General features: G+C 40.9%; 1 protein-coding gene across 1 annotated transcript in view; it reads left to right on the top strand.

Annotated features, from left to right (window-relative positions):
• LOC135873633 (macrophage mannose receptor 1-like) overlaps positions 1 to 22,643 on the top strand; it is a 54,157-nt gene that overhangs the window by 8,384 nt on the left and 23,130 nt on the right. Inside the window, exons 7-19 of the mRNA XM_065398275.1 lie at positions 477 to 659; positions 1,072 to 1,229; positions 3,097 to 3,210; positions 7,157 to 7,272; positions 8,358 to 8,506; positions 10,288 to 10,487; positions 10,912 to 11,033; positions 13,428 to 13,515; positions 15,747 to 15,891; positions 16,699 to 16,734; positions 16,835 to 17,004; positions 18,138 to 18,205; positions 22,266 to 22,366. Coding sequence (XP_065254347.1) covers positions 477 to 659; positions 1,072 to 1,229; positions 3,097 to 3,210; positions 7,157 to 7,272; positions 8,358 to 8,506; positions 10,288 to 10,487; positions 10,912 to 11,033; positions 13,428 to 13,515; positions 15,747 to 15,891; positions 16,699 to 16,734; positions 16,835 to 17,004; positions 18,138 to 18,205; positions 22,266 to 22,366 — 1,650 coding nt within the window. The remainder of the gene's footprint in view (positions 1 to 476; positions 660 to 1,071; positions 1,230 to 3,096; positions 3,211 to 7,156; positions 7,273 to 8,357; positions 8,507 to 10,287; positions 10,488 to 10,911; positions 11,034 to 13,427; positions 13,516 to 15,746; positions 15,892 to 16,698; positions 16,735 to 16,834; positions 17,005 to 18,137; positions 18,206 to 22,265; positions 22,367 to 22,643) is intronic.

Genomic DNA, 22,643 nt, shown 5'->3' on the forward strand with positions numbered 1-22,643 from the left:
TGCGCTGCATCAGGGGTGATCCGGAGTGCATCCTGCACCTGGCCTCTGAGATCCATTGGATACATCTACACAGCTATAAAAAAAAGTGCTGCACCAAGTCTTCGAACCCAGGTCAATTGACTTGGGCTTGTGGGGCCTGCGCTGCGGGACTAAAAATAGCGTAGATGGTTGGGCTCAGGTTGGAGCCCACGGTCTGAGACACCCCACCCCTCTCACAGGGTTTCAGATTCTGGGCTCCTGCCCAAACACAGCTTCTACACTGCAGTTTTTAGCCCTGCAGCCCAAACACAGCGAGGCAGAGTCAGCTGGCCCAGGCCTGTCGTGGCTGTACTGTGGGTTTTTTATTGCAGTGTGGCTGTATTCTGTCCTACTCTGGCAGGATGGGTCATGATCTGCCTATGTAGCTGGAACCCTTCATTCCCACCTCTTTCGATTGCTCTTCTGAATAATTGTTTTCAACATTTTTTTTCCTTTAGGTGACTTTAGGCCTATTAAATGCCCCAGTGGATGGATCCCCTATTCAGGCCACTGTTATATGATTTACAGAGCACCCAAAATATGGAAAGATGCTTTATCTTCCTGTAGAAAAGTGGGTGGAGATCTGGCGAGTATCCACAATATTGAAGAATACAGCTTTACAGTGTCTCAGCTTGGGTACAGTGAGTATTGCTACAGGGCAGTATTTTACCTGCATACATATTTATAACATAGCCATGATCAATTCTGCAGTTCTGACAATGATGTTAACGTAAGGTCTTAAAGTCCAAGAAGGCAGATCCACCTTCACTACTCAGTCAGGGATGGACATGAAATTTAATAATGCTATTAAAATATATAATAGTATGGGGGGGAGGGATAGCTCAGTGGTTTGAGCATTGGCCTGCTAAACCCAGGGTTGTGAGTTTAGTCCTTGAGGGGGACCACTTAGGGATCTGGGGCAAAAATCAGTACTTGGTCCTGCTAGTGAAGGCAGGGGGCTGGACTCAATGACCTTTCAAGGTCCCTTCCAGTTCTAGGAGATAGGATATCTCCATAAATTATTATTATTATAACGGCTTCTTATGTTTTTAGAGCCTACGGATGAGTTGTGGATTGGTTTGAATGACCTCAAGATTCAGATGTATTTTGAATGGAGTGATGGGACTCCTGTGACTTACACCAAGTGGCTACATGAAGAACCATCCCATGCAAACAACAGGAAAGAAGATTGTGTCAGTATGAAGGGAGAGGTAAAATAATGCAATTATATTTACTACTAGCTTGTTTTCTTTCAAAGGGTACATCTACACTGCAGCAGGTATCGTGCTTCCCAGCTTGGGTAGATAGACACATGCAAGCTCTTCTCCAGCTAGGGACTAAAAAATAGCAGTGTAGCTGGCGGTAGCCTGGGCATCAGCTCAGGCTAGCTGCCTGAGTACAAACCTGCCTGGATCCCCTGGGTACGTGCTTGTGTAGCTAGCCTGAGCTGCTGCTATGCTACCCCCCATCTACACTGCCATTTTTAGTAAGCTACTGTGTGTCTGTCTGCCCCAGCTGGGAAACACGCTGCCTGCTGCAGTGTACATATAGCCAGCCTAAGTAACTATTGTAGTTTGATTCATTGTCCAAGAGCAAGGGTACTAGTCTGAAGCCAATGACATCTGAAGTAATCATGTCTGGAGATTTAGGTTTTGTAAAAATACAGCTCTCAGGCCCTGATCCTGAAAGTCTGCAGTGTGAGCATGGAGGCTATGCACAGGCACAAGTCAGGTTTAACATAAGGGGTGATCCATTAGGCTAAGGCTTTGTCTGCTCTAGGGAAGTCGATTAAAGAGCACTGAGCATCCACTCACAAAATGTGGGATCTTCTTGGTGGTAAGTCTCTTGGTGCAGGGATTTTCTACTTGTCTGTAAAATATCTTGCACATCTATTGTGCTTTTCTGAAAAATAAATTACAACTTTGGAAGCCCATGTAGCTGGAGCCTCCTAATCAGGAAAGGCACCACATGGTTTGTGCTCAGTTTACAGCCCCTCATCATGGGTACAGTGGAGCGAGGACAACTATATTCCTATTAAATCTCTTATTTTCTCACTTTACTTTGTTTTCCCTATCTTTGCTTTGCAGTTTTTAAAGAAAAAACTAAGATATTTTCTCAAAAACTCAGTTTGACCCATTGTGAGGTTTTGCAAGTGCCACACACCCCTTTTCTTGGCTGGTGCAGCCCATAGGGTTAGTTTGCCTTTATTATATTCACTAAAAAAATATCTACAAGACCCAGGCCAGAAGGTCCCATAAATCCGGAAAAACATAATGTGTGTGTACATTGGGGACGTTCTACTAGATCCTAATTTGTCCTTGCAGAAGCTCCCATATCTCTCTCGGATGAGTGTTCTTATTGTCAGGAACATGTCATGCTGTAGAATAGCATGGTGTATTTCAGTCATAGGCCAGCCCAGGAAAAACTCCCTCAGGAACTAAGAACCGCTTCAGATCTTACCACATTCTGCTCTGCGTGCAAGGCACACTTCTTTGACTTATCTTTGGTAATAAATATGCAGAGCAGAAATTAAAGAAATATTTTTTGAAAATATTTCACATTTTTTCTTCAAGGAGATAAAAGGAGAGAAAGAGAATCATACGTGCCATGGTTGAAACTAGTCACGTCATGTAATGCACTTCTGCAGCGTGCTCAGATACTGCACTATGATAATAGAATAGAATAGAACGTTGACTTGTTCAGCAGTCACTGAAGCCTTCATAAATGCCATTTAAACTCTGTGCACTCTGAGGATATGCACCCAGCTCTAATAAGCTAATGAACTTTTGGACAGAGCAGCAGAGCCTCCAATGGAATTTCAAAGTTAAAGAGAGGACCTTTATTGATGGGCCATGGTAAGGAAAAAGAGATCTGTAGTCATGTGGGGAGGGAATTAAAATGACCCAAACCAAAGCTTAAAGGTGGTCTGGGTGCTGCCTGGAGACTGGTGAATGTTCAGTCTGGCTCTTATTTCCTCTGAACCTTTTTACGGAAAACCCTAGAAAAAAAGAATAAGGAATGTTCTAAAGACCTAATCCTTCGTCACTGACTTTCCTTTCCTTTCTTTGCCATGTTCAGGATGGCTATTGGGCAGATGATGTTTGTGAAAAGAAACTTGGTTACATCTGTAAAATGAAACCTTTGGCAGAAGAATCTGAGGAAGTTGAGGTCATTGTCCCAGGCTGCCAGAAAGTAAGTACTATATATATAAAAGATCATTTGACTTATTGGTTTCACTCCTTTTAAAATTATGTTGTCTTTTAGGAGGCAATCTACGATAACTGCTTTTGACAAAACTTGTTCTTACCCTAGCAAATTGTTAATTTTTGCACATTGATGATTTTCAGACCACTGGGGAAAAAATTGCTCCCTCATTTAAGCAAAACCTGCCCTGAATAGCTTTTTCAGTTACTTGTGTCTCCTTTTGTCTTTATTCTCTCTTCTCTGAATTGAGCAGACCTATGCAGTTTTGGTTATTCACGAGTCATCTGCTGTACAGATGTACACTTAATCATTGTTCCACTGAAAGATTTTGCATTGCCCAACTGCACAGCAATAATAATTTTCCTAGAAGTCAGCCTGCAGCCAACATCAATGTCTTTCTGGGACTTGCACAGCTCTGAAGGCCCTGGGGTGTCATTAAATGAGGTTGTGATGGTTTCCTCCTGCTGGGGTGCCACCTGGAACTGGGGTACCACTGAGCTCTCTGACCCACCAGCCTGGGCTCCCTCTAGACTGTACTGCTGTGACAAGTTGCAAAGCCCTCCCAGCTTGCACTGTCACCAGCATTCATACGGGTAGGGATACACCCAGCTGCAGTTACACACAGACTCTCTAACCACCAGCCTCCGAGCCTTGGACCCCAGAGCAGAACCATCCTGCCTTGGTCAAATCTGGGTTTAATACCCGGTCTGCCTCTCCCTCAATGTGAAGAGAACAATGCACACTTGTGGTAACCAAGCAGAGATTTTCCCCAGACACCTTAGTCAAATGCACACTGGTTTGGATTAAAACATAAAATAAGTTTATTAACTACAAAACATAGATTTTAAGTGATTATAAGCAAACAGATCAAAGCAGATTATCTAGTAAATAAACAAAACCGCAAATTGAGTTTAACACACTAGATAGGTAGAATATGAATTAGCAAATTCTCACCCTGAGTGATAAACAGGCTGGCAGATTCCAAAGGCACAAGCTGCCTTGGCTTTGCAGCTTGGCTTTCCCAGGTTTTCATACACAGGTTAGCAGTCCCTTAGCCTGGGACCATAATAATAAATAATATATAATAATAATTAATGGAGATATCCCATCTCCTAGAACTGGAAGGGACCTTGAAAGGTCATCAAGTCCAGCCCCCTACCTTCACTAGCAGGACCAAGTACTGATTTTGCCCCAGATCCCTAAGTGGCCCCCTCAAGGATTGAACTCACAACCCTGGGTTTAGCAGGCCAATGCTCAAACCACTGAGTTATCCCTCCCCCCCAAAGACCATCACTTCCCCCCTGTTCAGTCTTTTTTCCTCCGGTGTTTCAAGCTGTGTTGTTGTAGGGAGAGTGAGGTACCCTCTTTTTTGATCTTCTTCCCACTTGCTGGAAAGCTTTTTTTCTGTGACCTGGGTCAAACAGTTCCCGTTTATGTAGTGCTATCTCTGAGAGGTTTCTATTGTAAACAGTTCCTAGGGTAATCATTGTGCTTGTATGCATTTCCTCAATGAGCCATTAACATTGTTTGGCCTTTTTACTGTTGTCCCTGAAAGGCTGCTTGTGGGTGTTTTCAACCTCAGAACATGTTTCAGTAACAGATACATAGCCACACTTCATAATTTCACATACGATGATAGCACATACAATCCAATGAGATATTAATGTCTAGCAGATCAAGACTTTTAGAATGACACCTCACAAGGCATACTTTGTACAAAACATATCCTAATTACGTGACAGTGGTGAATGCTGGGGTGCCAGGGTGTCACAGATGTTTTGAAACAAATTGATAAACTAAACAGTAATAAATGACCAGGACCAGATGGTATTCACCCAAGAGTTCTGAGGGAACTCAAATGTGAAATTGCAGAACTACTGTAGTATGTAACCTATCATTTAAATCAGCTTATGTACCTGATAACTGGAGGAAAGTTAATGTGACACCAATTTTTAAGAAGGGCTCCAAAGGTGATCCCAGTAATTACAGGCCGGTAAGCCTGACTTCAATACCAGGCAAAATGGTTGAAATTATATTAAAGAACAAAATTGTCAGATACATAGAGGAACATGATTTGTTGGGAAAGAGTCAACATGGTCTTTGTAAAGGGAAATCATGCCTCACCAATCTACTAGAATTCTTTGAGGGCGTCAACAAGGACGTGGACAGGAGGGATACAGTGGAAATAGTATACTTATATTTTTAGAAAGCCTTTGACAAGGTCCCTTACCAAAGGCTCTTAAGCAAAGTAAGCTGTCATGGGATAAAAGGGAAGGTCCTCTCACGGATCAGTAACTGGTTAAAAGATGTGAAACAAAGCGTAGGACTAAATTGTCACTTTTCAGAATGGAAAGAGGTAAATAGTGGTGTCTCCTAGGGGTCTGTACTGGGACCAGTCCTATTCAACATATTCATAAATGATCTGGAAAAAGGAGTAAACAGTGAGGTGGCAAAATTTGCAAATGATACAAAACTACTCCAGATAGTTAAGTCCAAAGCAGACTGCAAAGAGTTACAAAGGGATCTCACAAAACTGGGTGACTGGGCAACAAAATGACAGATGAAATTCAGTGTTGTTAAATGCAAAGTAATGCACATTGGAAAACATAATCCCAACTATACATATAAAATGGTGGGGTCTAAATTAGCTGTTACCACTCAAGAAAGAGATCTTGGAGTCATTGTGGATAGTTCTCTGAAAACATCCACTCAGTGTGCAGTGGCAGTCAAAAAAGTGAACAGAATGTTGGGAATCATTAAGAAAGGGATAGATAATAAGACAGAAAATATAATATTTGACTCTATATAAATCGATGCTATGCCCACATCTTGAATACTGCGTGCAGATGTGTTGCCCCATCTCAAAAAAGATATATTGGAATTGGAAAAGGTTCAGAAAAGGGCAACAACAATTATTAGGGGTATGGAACAGCTTCCATATGAGGAGAGACTGATAAGACTGGGACTTTTCAGCTTGGAAAGAGACGACTAAGGGGGGATGTGATAGAAATCTTGTAGATTCTATCAATCAAGATATAAAATCATGACTGGTGTGGAGAAAGTAAATAAGGAAGTGTTATTTACTCCTTCTCATAGCACAAGAATGAGGGGTCACCAAATAAAATTAATAGGCAGCAGATTTAAAACAAACTAAAGGAAGTATTTTTTCAGACAATGCACAATCGACCTGTGGAACTCTTTGTCGGAGTATGTTGTGAAGGCCAAGACTATATCTAGGGTTTTTTTTTTTAACCCTGTTAAATTCATGAGGATAGGTCCATCAATAGGTATTAGCCAGAATGGGCAGGGACAGTGTCCCTACCCTCTGTTTGCCAGAAGTTGGGAATGGGTGACGGGATGGATCACTTGATGATTACCTGTTCTGTTCATTCCCTGTGAAGCACTGGCATTGGCCACTGTTGGAAGACAGGATACTGGGCTGGATGGACCTTTGGTCTGACCCAGTATGGCCATTCTTATCTTCTTATGTAATATTTTGCACTGGACAAGGCTCAAATTGCTGATAATTGGCAGCAACGAGGGAGGAAAAACAATAGTACAACTCGCCTTTAATTAAGCATAGGGCAAACAAAAAGTCATATTTAACAGGCTTTGTATGAGAACTGTGCAGTGGTTGTGAGCATGTATTCCCGCCAACCCTACTCAAATGTGGGACACTCACACAAACGCCCCTATGGATTCTACTCCAGCCACTGGAGTTGCAGTCCCTAAATATGCCCAATCGAGGCGTTTGTGGTCCCTATCACTGTTTGATTATCACATCATTTTTTCTCTCATTGTTTCTTAGTTTAACTTCACGGTTGAGTACAACATTAATATAATTTTTTAGAAGTGTAGTGGACAGTTATTGTGTGCTATGTAATTTCACAATCTGACAGTAGCTCGTGTGCATGTCTGATGTTTATGTTGACAGGGCTGGATAAGACATGGTTTTTACTGTTACTCAGTCGGACAGACATCTGTGACATTTTCAGAAGCAAAAAAAATCTGTGAAGGAAACAAAGGTTACCTAGTCACCGTGAAAGACAGGTATGAAAAAGACTGTCTTTGCTTTCAAATGTGTGAGCAGGATGGAAGACAGAAAGGAGGTTCTATGTTCCAAACTTGTAGTCGGTAATGACTGATGCTTGATTCATTGACTGGCAACTGCATTGTGGAATTGAACAAGATTACACAAAGCAGTGTCACAAGGAACATCAGAAGACAATCATACTATCAATCCTGGTTTTAACAAAAACGTAAAAGATGGACAAGCTCCTGTTACTACCTATCTAGGTACTGCCAACCAAAATTAAAAAGTCAGCAGTCAGCCCCCCCAAAATCATAAGTTTGACTTAAAAAATATAATTTGAAAAATAATACATTTTGGTTACTATTTATTTCTCTTACAGTTTTTGAGTCTTTGAGTCTTACGTTTTCAATCTTTTATCTGCAACCCGGAGGGTTAGAACCCTTTTTTTATTATTGTATTTAATAAAAGCTGAAATTCTCCCATAACATAATGACTCCAGAAGCTGTGGCTTATCTCATGACTCATGATAAAATTGCAGGAGTTGGGGACCCTGTATTTGTCCATATAAGGGATGCGTATGACACCCATCACCTTGGTATCACAGCATTTTATGTGCTAGAGTGGTACTGTGACATGCTTGATGCCACATCAACTAAGAAAAGAGTCTCAGTCCTGTGACATAAAATGGAGACCATGGTTCTTGAATTCTACCTGGGGCAGCTATTTTATGACATAAGATGTTACCTTTGAAAAGTATTAGGCTTTAGCTGAGGAACTGCTTATAACACGCAAGAAACGAAGACAAACAACAATACACTACAGTTAAAACTACCCTGTTGTGCGTTGTTTATTTATTTATATGCTGAATAAATAAAATCTGCAAATCAACCCAAGTATTGCAGCTTATTTCTCTTTATTGTACAGTACAAAAGAAGAAAGGAATCATTGTAGATTGTGAAAGCATCAGCATTTGTTTATGATATAAATTAATATGCCATTATAATATTGCCAACATTTGCATTATGTATGATTTCATAAAAAGAACAAAGTATGATAACATCTTGGTTTAAAATTGATTTGACACTTATTATTCTCCTTCCAGATATGAACAAGCCTTTCTGACTGTCCTGATTGGGTTCAGTCCTGTGAAATATTTCTGGATCGCTCTTTCAGATGTTGAGGAACAAGGGACTTTCAAGTGGGCTGATGGTGAAGCAGTTCTGTTTACTCACTGGAATTCAGGAATGCCTGGTACGCACTGCCATGCTGTGTGGTGGGTAACACTGGGTGAATGTTTTGTCGGTTCTCTGGCAGTTCAAAAAAAAAAAAAGATCAGTTTGGGAAGAACCGAATCTGAATTTTTGGAAAATTGACAAAGTACATGTTTCGTTTAACCCAAATCATTTAGTTTCTGGGCATTTTTAAAGGGCTAGATTAACAAAAGAGCTAGAGGAGGAGCTGGTGCGACCTCTCCCCACCCAAAAGCCACTGGTTAGGGCAGTCACCTGGGATGTGCGAAATCAGGTTCAAATCCCCACTCTGGAGCAGGGATTTAAATCCAGGTCTCCTCCATTCTAGGGGAGTGCTCTAACCACCAAGCTGTAGGCTGTTCTTGGAAGGGGCTTTCACAGTCTCTCCTGTTGAATCTGTTCCATTTTGTATAAAATACTTGAATAGTCATTGGGTCAGAGGTAATGAGTGAGAATGACTTTACAGCCTGGTTGTTAGAGCACTCCCCTGGGAGGGGAGAGACCCAAGTTTAAGTCCCTATTTCAATTACTATTTAATCTTCTACTTTCATATGGCAACTTGAAAAGTAACATTAAAGGTCAATGTCCAAGTTTGTTACCCAAGTTCGTCATTCCGGTGCCATGGAATGAATCAAGGCTGTCCCTCCATAGAAGGATCATAGAGAAGCAATTAATTAGATGTTCCATGGTTTGGATATCCTCCCTGCTAAGTGCTTTGGCATGACCAGTGCCATCAACATGGCAGCTGAACACTGATTGATGGTCTAACAAGCAACTCAGGTGAGTATTTAATTATTTATACAAAGTAGAACTACTTCAATGGGAGAGACAGAGAGAAACCCATCCCAGAATAGTGCATGAACTGATGGTTAGGGCACTCAGTGGGGAGAGTGGGATGCAAATCCCTGCTCCAGAAAGGGGATTTGAATCTGGGGCTCCCACATCCCAGATAAGTGCACTCACCACTGGGCTAAAAGTTATAAGTGGAGCACCACCACCACCTTCTCCACTGGCTATTTTGTGAATATGCCTAAATCTCTGTGTGAATTTAGCTTGAAAAAAAGGTTTTGGCCAAAACTATTCAGTGAATTCATGTTAAATTTGTGAATTGTTTCAGGTCGACTGAAACTACATTTTTCAGCAAATAAACTATTTCTTCTGAAAAACTTTGCCCAGCTTTCATTGTGGGGACAGCACCTCTGGAAATCAGGCACAAGGTGTCACATGGTGTCTTTCTAGACATCCAAAAAGTGAGGATCTCAAAATTAGAGAACACTTCTGAAAGTCTGCCAGCATAAAACTAAAAAATGTACAGACTACATTATTGAAATGATTTCATTTGCACAAAAAATGAACGCATCAGACTGGATATGCTGGAAATACCTTCCTAATCGACTATTGGGAAATGCTGCTTCTGATGGACATTAATTTTCCTTAACTCATTTGTTACTTGGGATTTGCTAGTTGGCTCAATCCAGCTTCTATGTTTGTGAGTGAATTCTGTATAACTTCTTCATGAGGTCTCATGATCAAAGTCATGACTATTTATTGATTATGGTATTTATTTAAACCACACCTGAGTTGCTGGTGGGTGTATGCATATGGAACATGTAACATTGAGTGATTTTGACTTTGCAGCAAAATTTATAATCTCCACTTGATATATTAAAAAAAAAATTAAACAGAATAATAAGTACATACTTTGGGAAGAGATCATTAATTAAAAGACTCTTACTTGAATTAACTTACCGGTAGTTTTCTTTTCTTTTGTGTGTCATGAAGGAAGGGAGCCAGGCTGTGTTGCCATGAGAACTGGAACTACAGCTGGATTATGGGATGTTGTGAACTGTGAAGAGAAATCAATGTTTCTCTGCAAACAGTTGGTTGAGGGAGTGACCCCTCCTCCTGTTCCAACAACAACTCCTGCCCCCTCATGCCCAGATGGATGGCATTCAAGTGCCCACAGTAGCTCATGCTTGAAAGTAGGTATTAAACTCCTGAACACAAAGTACTCATGCTTTCTTATAACTGCATAAAGTAGATAAATTTGAAGAAACACTTGGCTACAACTGACCCAATAGCAACTTGCATTTGCATAGCTCCTTTTATCCTCAAGGTTACCAAGCATTTCCCAGTGGTTTAGGACAGAAAGTGAGGAAGAGCACCATAGGCAATTGAAACTACAGTAGGGATTCTTAGAGACTCAGAGAAGGAAGACTGGATGAGCTTGCAGTAACCAATTTCAAGAGATAACCAGGCATGGACCAATGCTTTGGCAGCAGAGTCACAAGGCAATGGATGAATGTAGGCGGTGTTAGACAGGCAGACTAAGATGGACCACAACAGATGTTTTTTCTTAATACTGTGCCTGGCATCACAGAAATTTAATTGTACAATTCTCTGTAGCATTTTCAGAATGGACGAAAACATATGAAAACATGGTTTGATGCACGAGATTTTTGTAGAGCTATAGGAGGAGATCTGGCGAGTATCCATAGTGAAGAAGATCAAAATGTAATAAATAGCTTGTGAGTATCTGCATTGCCCTTATTCCTTCACTTGAAATGTATTCCATGAAAATAACACAAAATATCCTTTCCGAAAGAGGTCATTTCAGCTGAAAATCTATGTCTCTATCATGGTTCTTATTCAAATATAAACATTTGTGTTGCATTAAAAAGAGTGGGGATGGGATTCGGCATCATTTGAACTTCACATTAAACAAAATTGGGCATCAGATTTCTGATCTGTGCAGATTTCTGAGTGTCATTTGGGAGTTTCTAAAAGTTGGTCCAGAGTTAACTGAAGATAGTATAGCAATATATCCGAACAGCAGACATATTTTTATTAGTATTGTTTATTATTTATTGACCATACCCAAGAATATGGTAGGGATGTGTTAGTGAAAGACAGGGCCCTGCCTTTGGAGATCTTACAGTCTAGACTTTAAGATATGATACAATGAGTGAGGGTGATAAATAAAGGATGAAAGTGTTTTAGTAAGATCATGCAGTTACTCAGTTTAACCATCTGTACATCTTTGTGGTTCTGATTTTTTTCTGATTTTTATTCTCAGATTTGCATACTAATTTTCTATGTATGTGAGATTGCAGACATGAGGTTTTAGAAGGGATTTGAATGAGGAGAGGGGGTGGCTATGCAAATAGGCATTGAGAGGTGTTTCCATGTGTCAGGGCAGCCTGGAAACACAATGAGAGATAAGGAAAAGATGGGGGAATCAAAGTTGGTGTGTCTGGTGGAACAGAGGGGATAGGGGAGTGCCAAAAAGGCAGACTCAGATGTGCACTCTGGGGCTAAGTGATGTAGGCCCTTGAAAGTGAGGAAAATTGGTTAGATTTGCTATACAGATCTATGGGGTGCTAGGAGTTGATGGATTCAAAGAGGGAACAATGGAAGAGATGATTTTGGCAGAACATTGCGAGTGGAGAGGAACAAGGTGGGTATCAAAACAACTGGTGAGGAAAAGGTTGCAATAGTGAGCTGTAATTAGGACCTGGACCTGGATTTTGCCATTATGATAGATTTTTAAATAAAGTTCTGTGGTAAGCAGTAGGCTTTGTTGTGGCTTGGATGTTGAGAGAGGAAAAAAGGAAGGTTTCGAAGATGACGTTCAGGTTGTGGCCCTGTTTACAGGGAGGAGGATGGTGTCATCAACAAGAGTGGCATTCTAGGGTACTGCTGAAAATTTGGAACTCTGCATTTTTACCCATGTTGAGCTTATGCAGATGATGAGTCATCCAGGATGAACTGTCTGAAAGAGATGGAGGAATGTGACAGCGATCTGTAGGAAATAGATGCAGTGTAGAGCTGATCCAAAATGAACAACAACAACGAAAAGAATGAGAGTAAAAATTTCAAATCCCTTTACATTCTATGGGTTTGGAACAATATTTCATTTCTTTGATTTTTTTCATGAAAATTATATAAAAAAAATTGGTTTCAAAACGTTCATTTTGGGGAAAAAAATTCATTTTCTCAACTTTTTTTGGCTTTTGTTTTCCTGCCCTCTCCTCCCCACTTCTCTTGTTTCTTTCCATTACTTTTTTTCTCTTCCCAACTTTTTAATTTTTTTGCCACTGAAAAAAGGGAAGGAAAAACAGAGACCTGGAGGAAGGTAGAATGAATGGGACATTTTTCTTGGTTTGTTTTGTCTGATTTTGTTGACTAAATGGAAAGTTTTGAAAAAAATGAATTTTTTTCACAATTTTTTATTTTGAAACAAGGCCATTTATTCACACAAAATATTTTTCATTAGAAAAATTTCAATCAGATCTAGTTCAATGAGTTAGTTTATATTTTGGACCTGTCTGTAAATAAATAAATGAATGAACCATTTTAAAATAAAAGAGTAGTTCATATTGCACAAGGATCTTTTCTTACTTAATAAAGGCAAAAAAACAATAGAGAGACTAAGAAAAATATTTAGGCATAGCCTGTTCCAAGCCTTCGAAGTGTATGTGTGCATGTCATTTAAGGCTCTGATCTGGCATAGCATTATCACACATGCTTAACTTTAAGCACGTGAATGTGAGTAGTCCCATACTCACACGCTTAAGTTCTTTGCAGGACTATGGCATTAATTTGCATTTACCACTGCATCACTGTGGGTGGTAACTCAGCAGTTGGGGCCTTTTCTGCAAAGAATTGTAGGACTCGACCTACTGCCATGTGCAGTCCCAGTATATTTTTCTGGGGATGCTGGAAATTAAGTAAGTAATTTAAATTATCGTGTTAGGGAAGCAAAATATTTCTTATGTCTTTAGTGCATATTAGAGATATTGAATAGGAAACATTCAAATTTATAGACATGTTGCAAGTCCTAAAATGTTCTGTGTATAATGATATGCATGCTTTGATTTATATACTGTCCTCTCTCTATATATTTATATATAATATTTTAGGGATAGAGCTCATTACTATCAATCATACTGGATGGGTCTGAGTGCCTTTGATCCTGACAGAGGGTTTACTTGGAGTGATGGCTCTCCAGTGAGTAATTCATTGTTTTTCACCAGAGTTGGCTTTCTGAATTTATCCTATTGTTTTTATGCAGTCTTTACTCAACCTATTTCTGCTTCTGCCCTCCTTCCATCTTAAGCTACCCTGTGTGATCCCACAACAGCATTTACATGGGGCAATACATCGGTTACTCACCATTGCAGGATTTTTTACAGTGGAAGTTGATCAGTGATCATCACTATTGTAGCTGCATAATTTAGTAGCTTTAAACAGCTCACTTCAAGCACTATTTTCTTTGCATAAGCACTGAAAGATTTCTTACTGCTTTGGAAAATCTAAAAGCTTGCCAGGGCCATGAAGAGATTTCCAACCCTACCAGCTGGAGCAGATGCAGAACTTGGATTCTTTGCAATAGTAGATGTCTAATATTCAGGGCCTTATAGAGAATATTCAGTGTCTTAGTTTGCAGATGGAGGGGGAGGGGGATCTAGTACAAAGTACAAGATTTTGCCCCACTGAAGAGGTCACATTTGGGAAAGGGCAGGAGCCCTATTGCTTGGGATGCTTTCAGCCAGATGACAAAGCACTTGAAAATACTCAATAGGGAACAATCCTGCACTAGCCCCAGGGGCAGATGGGATAGGATGTCGGAATAACCCTCTAGCTTCTTTCATTTCCCTGCTTTGTGGAAAGGTCCTCCTGGGGTGTGGCACTGCTCCCCCAGGGTGCAGGCCTCAGCCTCCTCCCCACTCCATTCTATGCATTATGTTTCCTGTCATTCCTCCAACTCTCACTATTATTACTATTATTATTGTTGTTGTTGAATGTTTATATTGAGGTAGTGCTAGAGGCTGTACAAACAGATGGAATGTGGTCAGATGATGTTTGCCCCCTGGCTCTTGTGGAACAGAACAATGGAACAGAAATGGCCAAGCTCCAGCAAAGAGAGACTGTTACAGGCAAAAAGCCGAAAATCACTGAAAAGTCCCAGTTCATGCTGGGGACGGTGGCTGAACTGTTTTGAGAGCTGGGCTTGGCTGGATACTTTCTGAGACATCCCAGGATTGCCTCTGTTTTTAAGTTTAAGTTTGTCTGGGTTACTGATGGCTCCTGGAAGGACTGCTGTGAACAGCCTAGTTTTCCATGTATTGAGTAGTATCAAACCCAGAAAGGGAATGCTGAGATCAAAGTGCTTTGGAGGATAGGTTCATTAATGGCTATTAGCCAAGATGGTCGGGGACACAAACCCATGCTCTGGTATCCCTAAGCCTCCTCCAACTGCTAGAAATTGGGACTGAACAACAGGGGATGGATCACTCAATAATTGCCTTGCTCTGTTCATTCCCTCTGAAGCATCTGGTACGGACCATTGTCAGAAGACAGGATACTGGGCTCTATGGACCATTGGTCTGACCCAGTGTGGCCATTCTTATGTTCTGAGTACCTTTCATGGTAGCCCTAAATAGAGTACATTTGAGTAGTCTAGTCTGGAGATGACTGTCTAGCTATGGTGACCCCTGCATATAAGAGGAAAGGTGCCAACAAAAATGGTAAAAAGGAATGCCCAAAAGTCATGGCAATAACATTCCATCAAAATGAACCAATCAAAACACATTGGCTCCACTCATGGATACTTTATTTCATCCTAGCAACATCTGAATTTGTTACTAAAACAATGTTTGTAACATTGTCAAAAGACTGGAGACTCCCTAATTGGTTCTGTTTGTTTAAACAAAACAGTTTGTACAAGTCTCTTTGTCTTAATCTTTTACTTATTGTTATAAATCATTTTATATCACAGGTCAAAATAATCTTTTGTTACCTTTCACCTATTTAATAGACTGGAATCAGCAAAACCTAAACTGGAACTATACGGCCCAATGTTAATCTTGGGTTGAATCATCCAAAGAGACAATCTTCTCCCTCCCCCCATCCCAATAGTAGCAAAACTAGGCCATTGTCCCACATTGCTCAATCTTTATAGCCCATGTCATGACTGGTATCTTTGTTGGCAGGGGCTAGGCACAACTTCTTCAGTTCATTAATGTGGCTTGTAAATCAGGTGGAAGAGTCACACGGTGTTCCTCCTTCACCTGGCAAGAGCAGAGTATGCTGTTTCCCTAATAGTCCCAGCCTTTACTGTCCCAATGGGTGCAAGATTTAAGAGCTGAAATCAAACTGGGTCTCTCTGCCCTTGCAGAGCACAACCATCGTTCTTCTTTGAAAGGAAAATAGTCACAGAGTTGTGTTTCTACCAAAAGGTAAACTATGAAAACTGGGCAGATGGAGAACCCAATAATTATGACGGAAATGAAAAATGTGCAATGTTCAATGGATACACTGACATGCAGTGGAACGATATGTTCTGTGAAACTTTGGGTGACTGGGTTTGTCAAATAAAAAAAGGTAGGATGTCTTCTTTCTTTAAATTAGAATATTAAACAAAAACAGTCGAGTCTGTTTCATGGACTGTTCATAAGGCTACATGCAAACAGAGCAATGTAACACAGTGGGTACAAAGCGGAAGGTGGTAATTCAAACCTCTGAATTAAATTTAGACATACAGATGCTCAAAAGGCTCCCTTCCATTATGACTTTGACCATTACTTCACTCACTCTTCTTGGCCTGATGAAGAGACCACAAGATAGCAGGGTCATCCAGCTGATAGTGCCAATTTAATGAAAAACTTTTGGCTCTGTTAAGGGGCTGGGAGGATTCTGAATGCTAACATCTATTAGCTGTTGCAACTTCCAGATTGATGGAACGTATTTCAGTGAAAAGATATTGAAACCTTGTGTGTGCTTAAGGACATCAAAATACTATTCATTTCACTCTAAATGGAAGACATCGTTTCACTCTAAACAGGAGTAATGGATTTCACCACCTGAAACATATTTTAAGACACACATTTTAAAGTAGCTTATGGTCTGGTCTATACTCCGTATTATCAATATCTGAAATCCAATACTTGGAGGACAAGAATATGTTCTTTAAGCTTAATCATTGATTGGACCTAAAATGATATTTTGCTGACTGTTAAGCATGGTCATATATTCTTATTAATTATATGTCAATACATGGAAAATGTATTAAATAATGCTGGGGTTTATTTTCTTATTCCACATTAAAATGATAATTACAGTATTAATAAATGTCATTGACAGAACATGCATGAGGTAGATAACACATTCAGATTTTATTTTATTTTACAGGAGCAACATTAAAACCTGAACCAAGTACCACATTTGGTAGGTTTTGTATTTCCTGTTACCAGAAAAATGTTACCATATAATGATTCTAACCTGTTGTAGAGATACTGTATATGTGCCTTCATTATTTATCTTGCAGAATATACATATAAAGTCAGTGAAGATGGATGGGTTATATATGAGGACAAGGCGTACTATTTCAGCCATGAAACTTTGCCTATGGAAAAAGCCCGAGAGTATTGCAAGAAGAATTCTGGAGATCTTGTTATCATTGAGGGTGAAAGTGAAAGAAAGTTTCTGTGGAGATATGTAAGAAACATATTTACTACTTCAGAAATGGGTAATTCAGTGCAGCACACCCAGACACTTGTCACAATCTGCTTCTGAAACACTGGAGAGTGTGTACTGTCATGCCATATATCTGCACCACCTTGTCAGGCCCTGAAGGTAACATCCAGCAAGGGTCAGGGCTTGTTTGCACTTGGAAATGTACTGAAATAAGTACTCTGGAACATTTATCTTGGTATATTTCCAAGTGTGGATAAGTCCTCAGCTACTTTACAAGAAGTGAAATACAATGCAAACTAACTGTTGCTAGCTTCTAGAGCTGTTCCTTTGTTAAATAGAATTTTGACTAAATCAGGCATGCAAAAATCTGACATTGAGTTACTGAGCTGTCAGCACATGTAAAAATTTCAAAGTGGTACAACCATGGGATGCAAGGGAGCTGCTGAAACCTCATTTCATATAAAATCATGGAGTCATGGTCTTGTTCTGAAAGAGGTTTTGTCTCTGCTATTTTGCAACATAAATTGTGGCGAGGTGGAGGAGGAGGTGGCGAGCCATGGACTTACCATTTTAAAGGATTTTAACTGAGACAACTGAGAATTAGAGTTGGCTGGGAAATTAGTTTTTGCAGCAAAACAAAGTATTTTTTTTGTTTGTCAACAATGTTCTTTGACATTTTTGTTGAAAATCTAAAAGCTAAAAAGGGTTGGGTTATTTCAATTGAAACCTGGACATTTTTTGATGATGATTTTTCCCCCCGCAAAACTTTCCATATTGTAGAAAAAAACATTCTATGACAATAATAATAAAAATATTGTGATGGAAAATTTTCAACCAGCACTTCAGAGAACTCTCCTAAACTCTTCAATGTACTTTTGCTTCATTTTAAAATTTGCCAGCCAGGCAGGTTTTCCTATATCCTAACAGCTTTTCCTCTGCTTCATTTTCATCCTGCTCTACTTTTCTTTTTTACTTTAATATTGGCAATCAGGTGAAGGACTTGTAGTCTTCAGATATAATCCATAATATGGCAAAGTGCCTCCACCATCAGCAAGTTAACAAATCATTGCTGACAATGCATGCTGTACAATAGGCACTAAACCAGAATTACAGCTATTTCGTTACATTTAATTAAATTTTTATTTTTGTTTTAGAGCTTCTATTATGACTTTGGGGATTCCCTTTATATTGGTTTAAGTGTGAGCCTTGATAAAAAGTTTAGGTAAGTAAACAATGAACATCAGGCTTGTAGAACATAGTACAAGAAGTATTGTATTTAGCAAAGCTGTCCTTAAAAGGGGCTATTACAGTTTCAATTTCAAAGGGGGATGGGGGTAGAACTTGTTTGGGGCTCAATCTTGACACAATATTTCCAGACTATAACTTTTTTATTTAGAAAATAATTAAAAACATGTATTTTATAGAAGTTTTAGAGAGAAGAAGTTAGTGGATAGACAAAAATATTTAAAAGTTCAGCAATTTTGTTTGATCTGCAAAATTGTTTCTGCAAAGATACCCATCTTAGCTAATCCCCACTCTTGGATCTGTACCCCTGTGCAGAACTCAGTTCCAAATTCTAATCAGTTGATTCTCAGCAGTGAGCCTTTTGCATCACTCCTTCTTACTTCTCAAAGGGTCAGATTTTTTCTGGCCATGGTTGATTATGGGTCTCTTCTGTGATCCCAACTAGCATTCCTAACCTCACATCCACAATGCTTCATCATGTGGTTTCTTTGACCCTACATGTTCTTTAGGCTTGGTGTTTGTCTCCTTACTTTGTTGAAAATCTTTTTTCTAGTTTCAGATTTTCACCTATACACTAATTCTCAGGTCTTGTGCTTCTGGCATAGTCAACAGCTCTGGGGCTTCATCTCCTTTTATTCAAAACCTGTGCAGCATAGATGGCAGGTACAATAGGCCAGGGGAGGCTAAGCCTCCCCTGCAGCGCAGCCGTCAACTTGCCATCTTTGAAAGCATGGATGCCCCTGGGCTGTGGTGGCCTCGCCTGTACTCTGCCCCAAGTCCTCCTCCCACTTTTCTACTGTGGCTCTGCCTGTGTTCCACCTCTTCCTGTCCCTGCTGCACCTCTCCCTGAGGCACCCGCCACTCACCGAGTCCCTCCTCTCCTCCATCCCCCTACCCTGAGGTGCCAGCTGCTCACTGAATCTCTCCCCTCCTCCACAGAGTGGAGCAATGAAGCGAGTGGCGGGCAGTGGAGGTCTTGGGGGAGGGGGATAGAGCGACTCAGTGAGCAGTGGGCAGGGGGTCTTTGTGGGAAGGGGTGGAGGCGGGGAAGGACTCAGTGAGTGGCAGGCGGGGGCGCCTTTGTGGGAGTGGAGATGGAGGAGGAGAGGGACTCGGCATGCGGGGTGGGTCTTGGGCGTGTGGCATGACTCAGCGAGCTGCAGGTGAGGGGGCTGAGTATGAGCGGAACCAGGGGTGGAGTGTGGGGGAGGCCTCGGGGGAGGAGGTCAAGCTGGGGTGGAGCAGGAGGTGAGACCATGGTCCAGATACCGGAGGAGCTTCCGGCACCTGGGCCAGCCTCCCCAAATGCCAGAGCCATGTGATGCCCATGCTGTGCAGAATGTCTTTTCCCCATGTTGACATTGTTTCCCTATATATTAGCATGCCAGCTTCAGCTCCAGAGTTCACTGTGAGCCATCAGCCACAAAATTTAATACCTGTGAGTTCACATTCCTTACCTAGAAGGTTATTTTCTGGTGGCAACGATTTCAACATTTAGAGTGAATAAGCTACAGGCTTTGATGACTTATTTGTTTTCTTACAAAATTCTTCAGTGATTGTATGGACAGCCCCTGAATTTCTCCCAAAAGTGTTGGTGAATTATATTTTCCCATGTCAATGGGGATCCAGGAGGTCCTTCTCTACTCCCAAGGTCTGTCTTTTCAAACATCTTTCTTTTTCCATCTATGGCCATGGACCGAGAGACAAAGTGTTATGGTGCCATCTACTGGGACATTTGGTTATGAGTCAGTCACTCTGAGCCTCATCTTCAGCCACTCACTCCACTACTCAGGGTGCCTCATTTGTGCAGATGACTTTATTTGTCTGACTTTCATTAGCATTAATGGAAGTCCATCTAATGGACTGTCGTTCCAGGGGCAGTCCTGCCTTCTGGATCTACTGCTTCGTACACCCACTGTCTGGGCAAATTACTTCCTGGAAATTCTGTTTGCCGCAGTCTATTCTTCTCCCATTCTGTGTTTCACTCTCCTCCTTGCCTGGTGATGTGCTGCTGCTTGTCAGTTATAATAGTTCTCTCAGTTTCTTTCATATTGTTTCTTTCTCTATGGCTCTGGAAGTGTCGCTGACAAGAAACAGTATGTTTACAGTTATGCATTGTGTGTTGCATTTCCTATTAGAATTTTACTTGTAGAGACATCCAGCGAGTTGTGTTGGCTCAAAAACTGGGAATGTTCTGAGCTGGGTATCTTTGAAGAAAAGATACAAATTGCTCACCTGTAGCTGATGCTCTCTGCTGATAGGCAGCCTTGGCAAATTACTTGCCCATCTCCTCCCCAGAGACCTGAGACTTTTTTCATCTTTAATTAGCTTTTATTTTGGGAGTATTTCACCAACCACTAAGGGCTGGTCCACACTAACCCCCCAGTTCGAACTAAGCTCCGCAACTTCAGCTACGTGAATAACGTAGCTGAAGTCGAAGTACCTTAGTTCGAACTTAAAGGTACTTACCAAAGGTCCACACGCGGCAGGCAGGCTCTCCCGTCGACTCCGCCTGCTCCTCTCGCGGAGCAGGAGTACCAGCGTCGACGGCGAGCACTTCCGGGATCGATTTATCGCGTCTAGACAAGACGCAATAAATCGATCCCAGAAGATCGATTGCTTACCGCCGAACCCGGAGGTAAGTATAGACTTACCCTAAGATAAGAAGTGATTATGTCATTGCTGAGAGCAGCATGCATACAGTGAGGGTATCTGAGATGTCCCCTACTGGAGACTGTCATTCTAGACCTGCTTGGGGCCAATGGATTAGGCTTTGAGTTGAGGAAACTTCCACTAGATCCACATGTAGGGGCCCTGACCCAACAACCTACAGAGATGTATGTGTCCAGAGAACAACAATTACAGGCAAGTAATTATCTCAGCTAGCTGTTTTAGTGATGTGTTGTGATCCATGAACTCTGAGAAAATATGCAGGTGGGGAAATAGAATGTATTGATATGAAATGTATTAGTATATCTATCTAAATAAGGTACATATGACATTTGTTTAACACTGAGCTGCTATACTTTAAATGAATGTAGTTATTGTGAACACAGGGCTAATGTAAGTTAAAAAAACAAGAGAATATTCTCTACTTGAGCTCCAGGACTTTGGCCATATGATTTCCATTAATATGAATGAAAGTCACACATAAAGCTGTTGTTAGATGTTAGATGTTCTCTGTGTGCTGTCCCAGCTCTGCGCAGATATTTGGCACTGCAAACCTCGATTGAACTGCCCAATAACCGCAGACTCAGTTTGTAGTGAGTTGTGAAGGCACTTGGTCAGGTTTATTGTCAACGAAACACAGCCCTAATGCCCTTGTTCAATGGTTACAGGTACACTAACACATGTGTGCCCATTGCAATGGACTAGCTCAGTTAATGGTGGGACTTTCCATTATCCCCTAGGCCAGCCAAAGACACTCCCTCTGAGACTTCATTTTATACCCCAATACAAACAAGTTATGTATTGCCCCTCTGACATAGTTAGTTACTGCCCCCTGACGTGGGTTGTTACCACCCATTACCTTGTACATGTTGGTTGAATCAAAATATCTCTATCCATCACACTGTCATCCTGACCTTATCTTTAGGAGGGGTCAGTATGTTCTCATTATCTTTGGAGGGGAGTGTTTGTACCATACTTGGTATGGGGTGTTCTGGTACCACCCTTCTGGAATGTGTTTGTGTGAGTGTTCTGTGCCTAGCACTTCTTAGGAATGTGTGTGTTTCTGCAATATCTGCCCTGTTCTTGCTAGATTCTGTGAGCAGACCTGTCTCTTGCTCACAACCTGGCTTTGCTTTATATCAGCAAAGCTTTGACCACTACTTTAGCCCAGGCTTCTGGCTTCCTATCAGGCACCTGATACAAGGGCTTACGTCTCAGGCTCTCTTCCTACTACAAAAGGCATGTTCACCAAGCTGACTTTTTGTTGTTTAGCTAGAATTTCTGTAACGTAAAATCAAATGATTAATGTGGCCTTAAAAAATAAAAATGGATCTATCCAGTAACTACTGCTACATTGTTTCTTTTAGCTGGATCGATGGAACCCCAATAAACTATGTAGCCTGGGCTCCAAATGAACCTAACTTTTCAAATAATGAAGAAAACTGTGTGGTCATGTATACCCGTACAGGTGAGTATAGTAATATTTCAGTGTTGTAACAGCTCTGCACTGTGTGACATAGGAGTGTGTGTGATACACATGTTTCATGTAAAGTCATTTATTATATTAAGTGGGTCGATAGTGAGATTTTCAACAGTATCTAAATGACTGTGGAGCACAAATCACACTAAGACAGTCCAGGCACTTTTTAAAAAATGTCACCCTTTGTGGCATGGCACTGGACTGGGACTCAAGAAACGTGGTTCAATTCCTGGCTTTACCAGAAATTTTCTGTGTGACCATGGGC

The sequence above is a fragment of the Emys orbicularis genome, chromosome 2 (assembly GCF_028017835.1).
Source record: "Emys orbicularis isolate rEmyOrb1 chromosome 2, rEmyOrb1.hap1, whole genome shotgun sequence".
Lineage (NCBI taxonomy): Eukaryota > Metazoa > Chordata > Testudines > Emydidae > Emys > Emys orbicularis.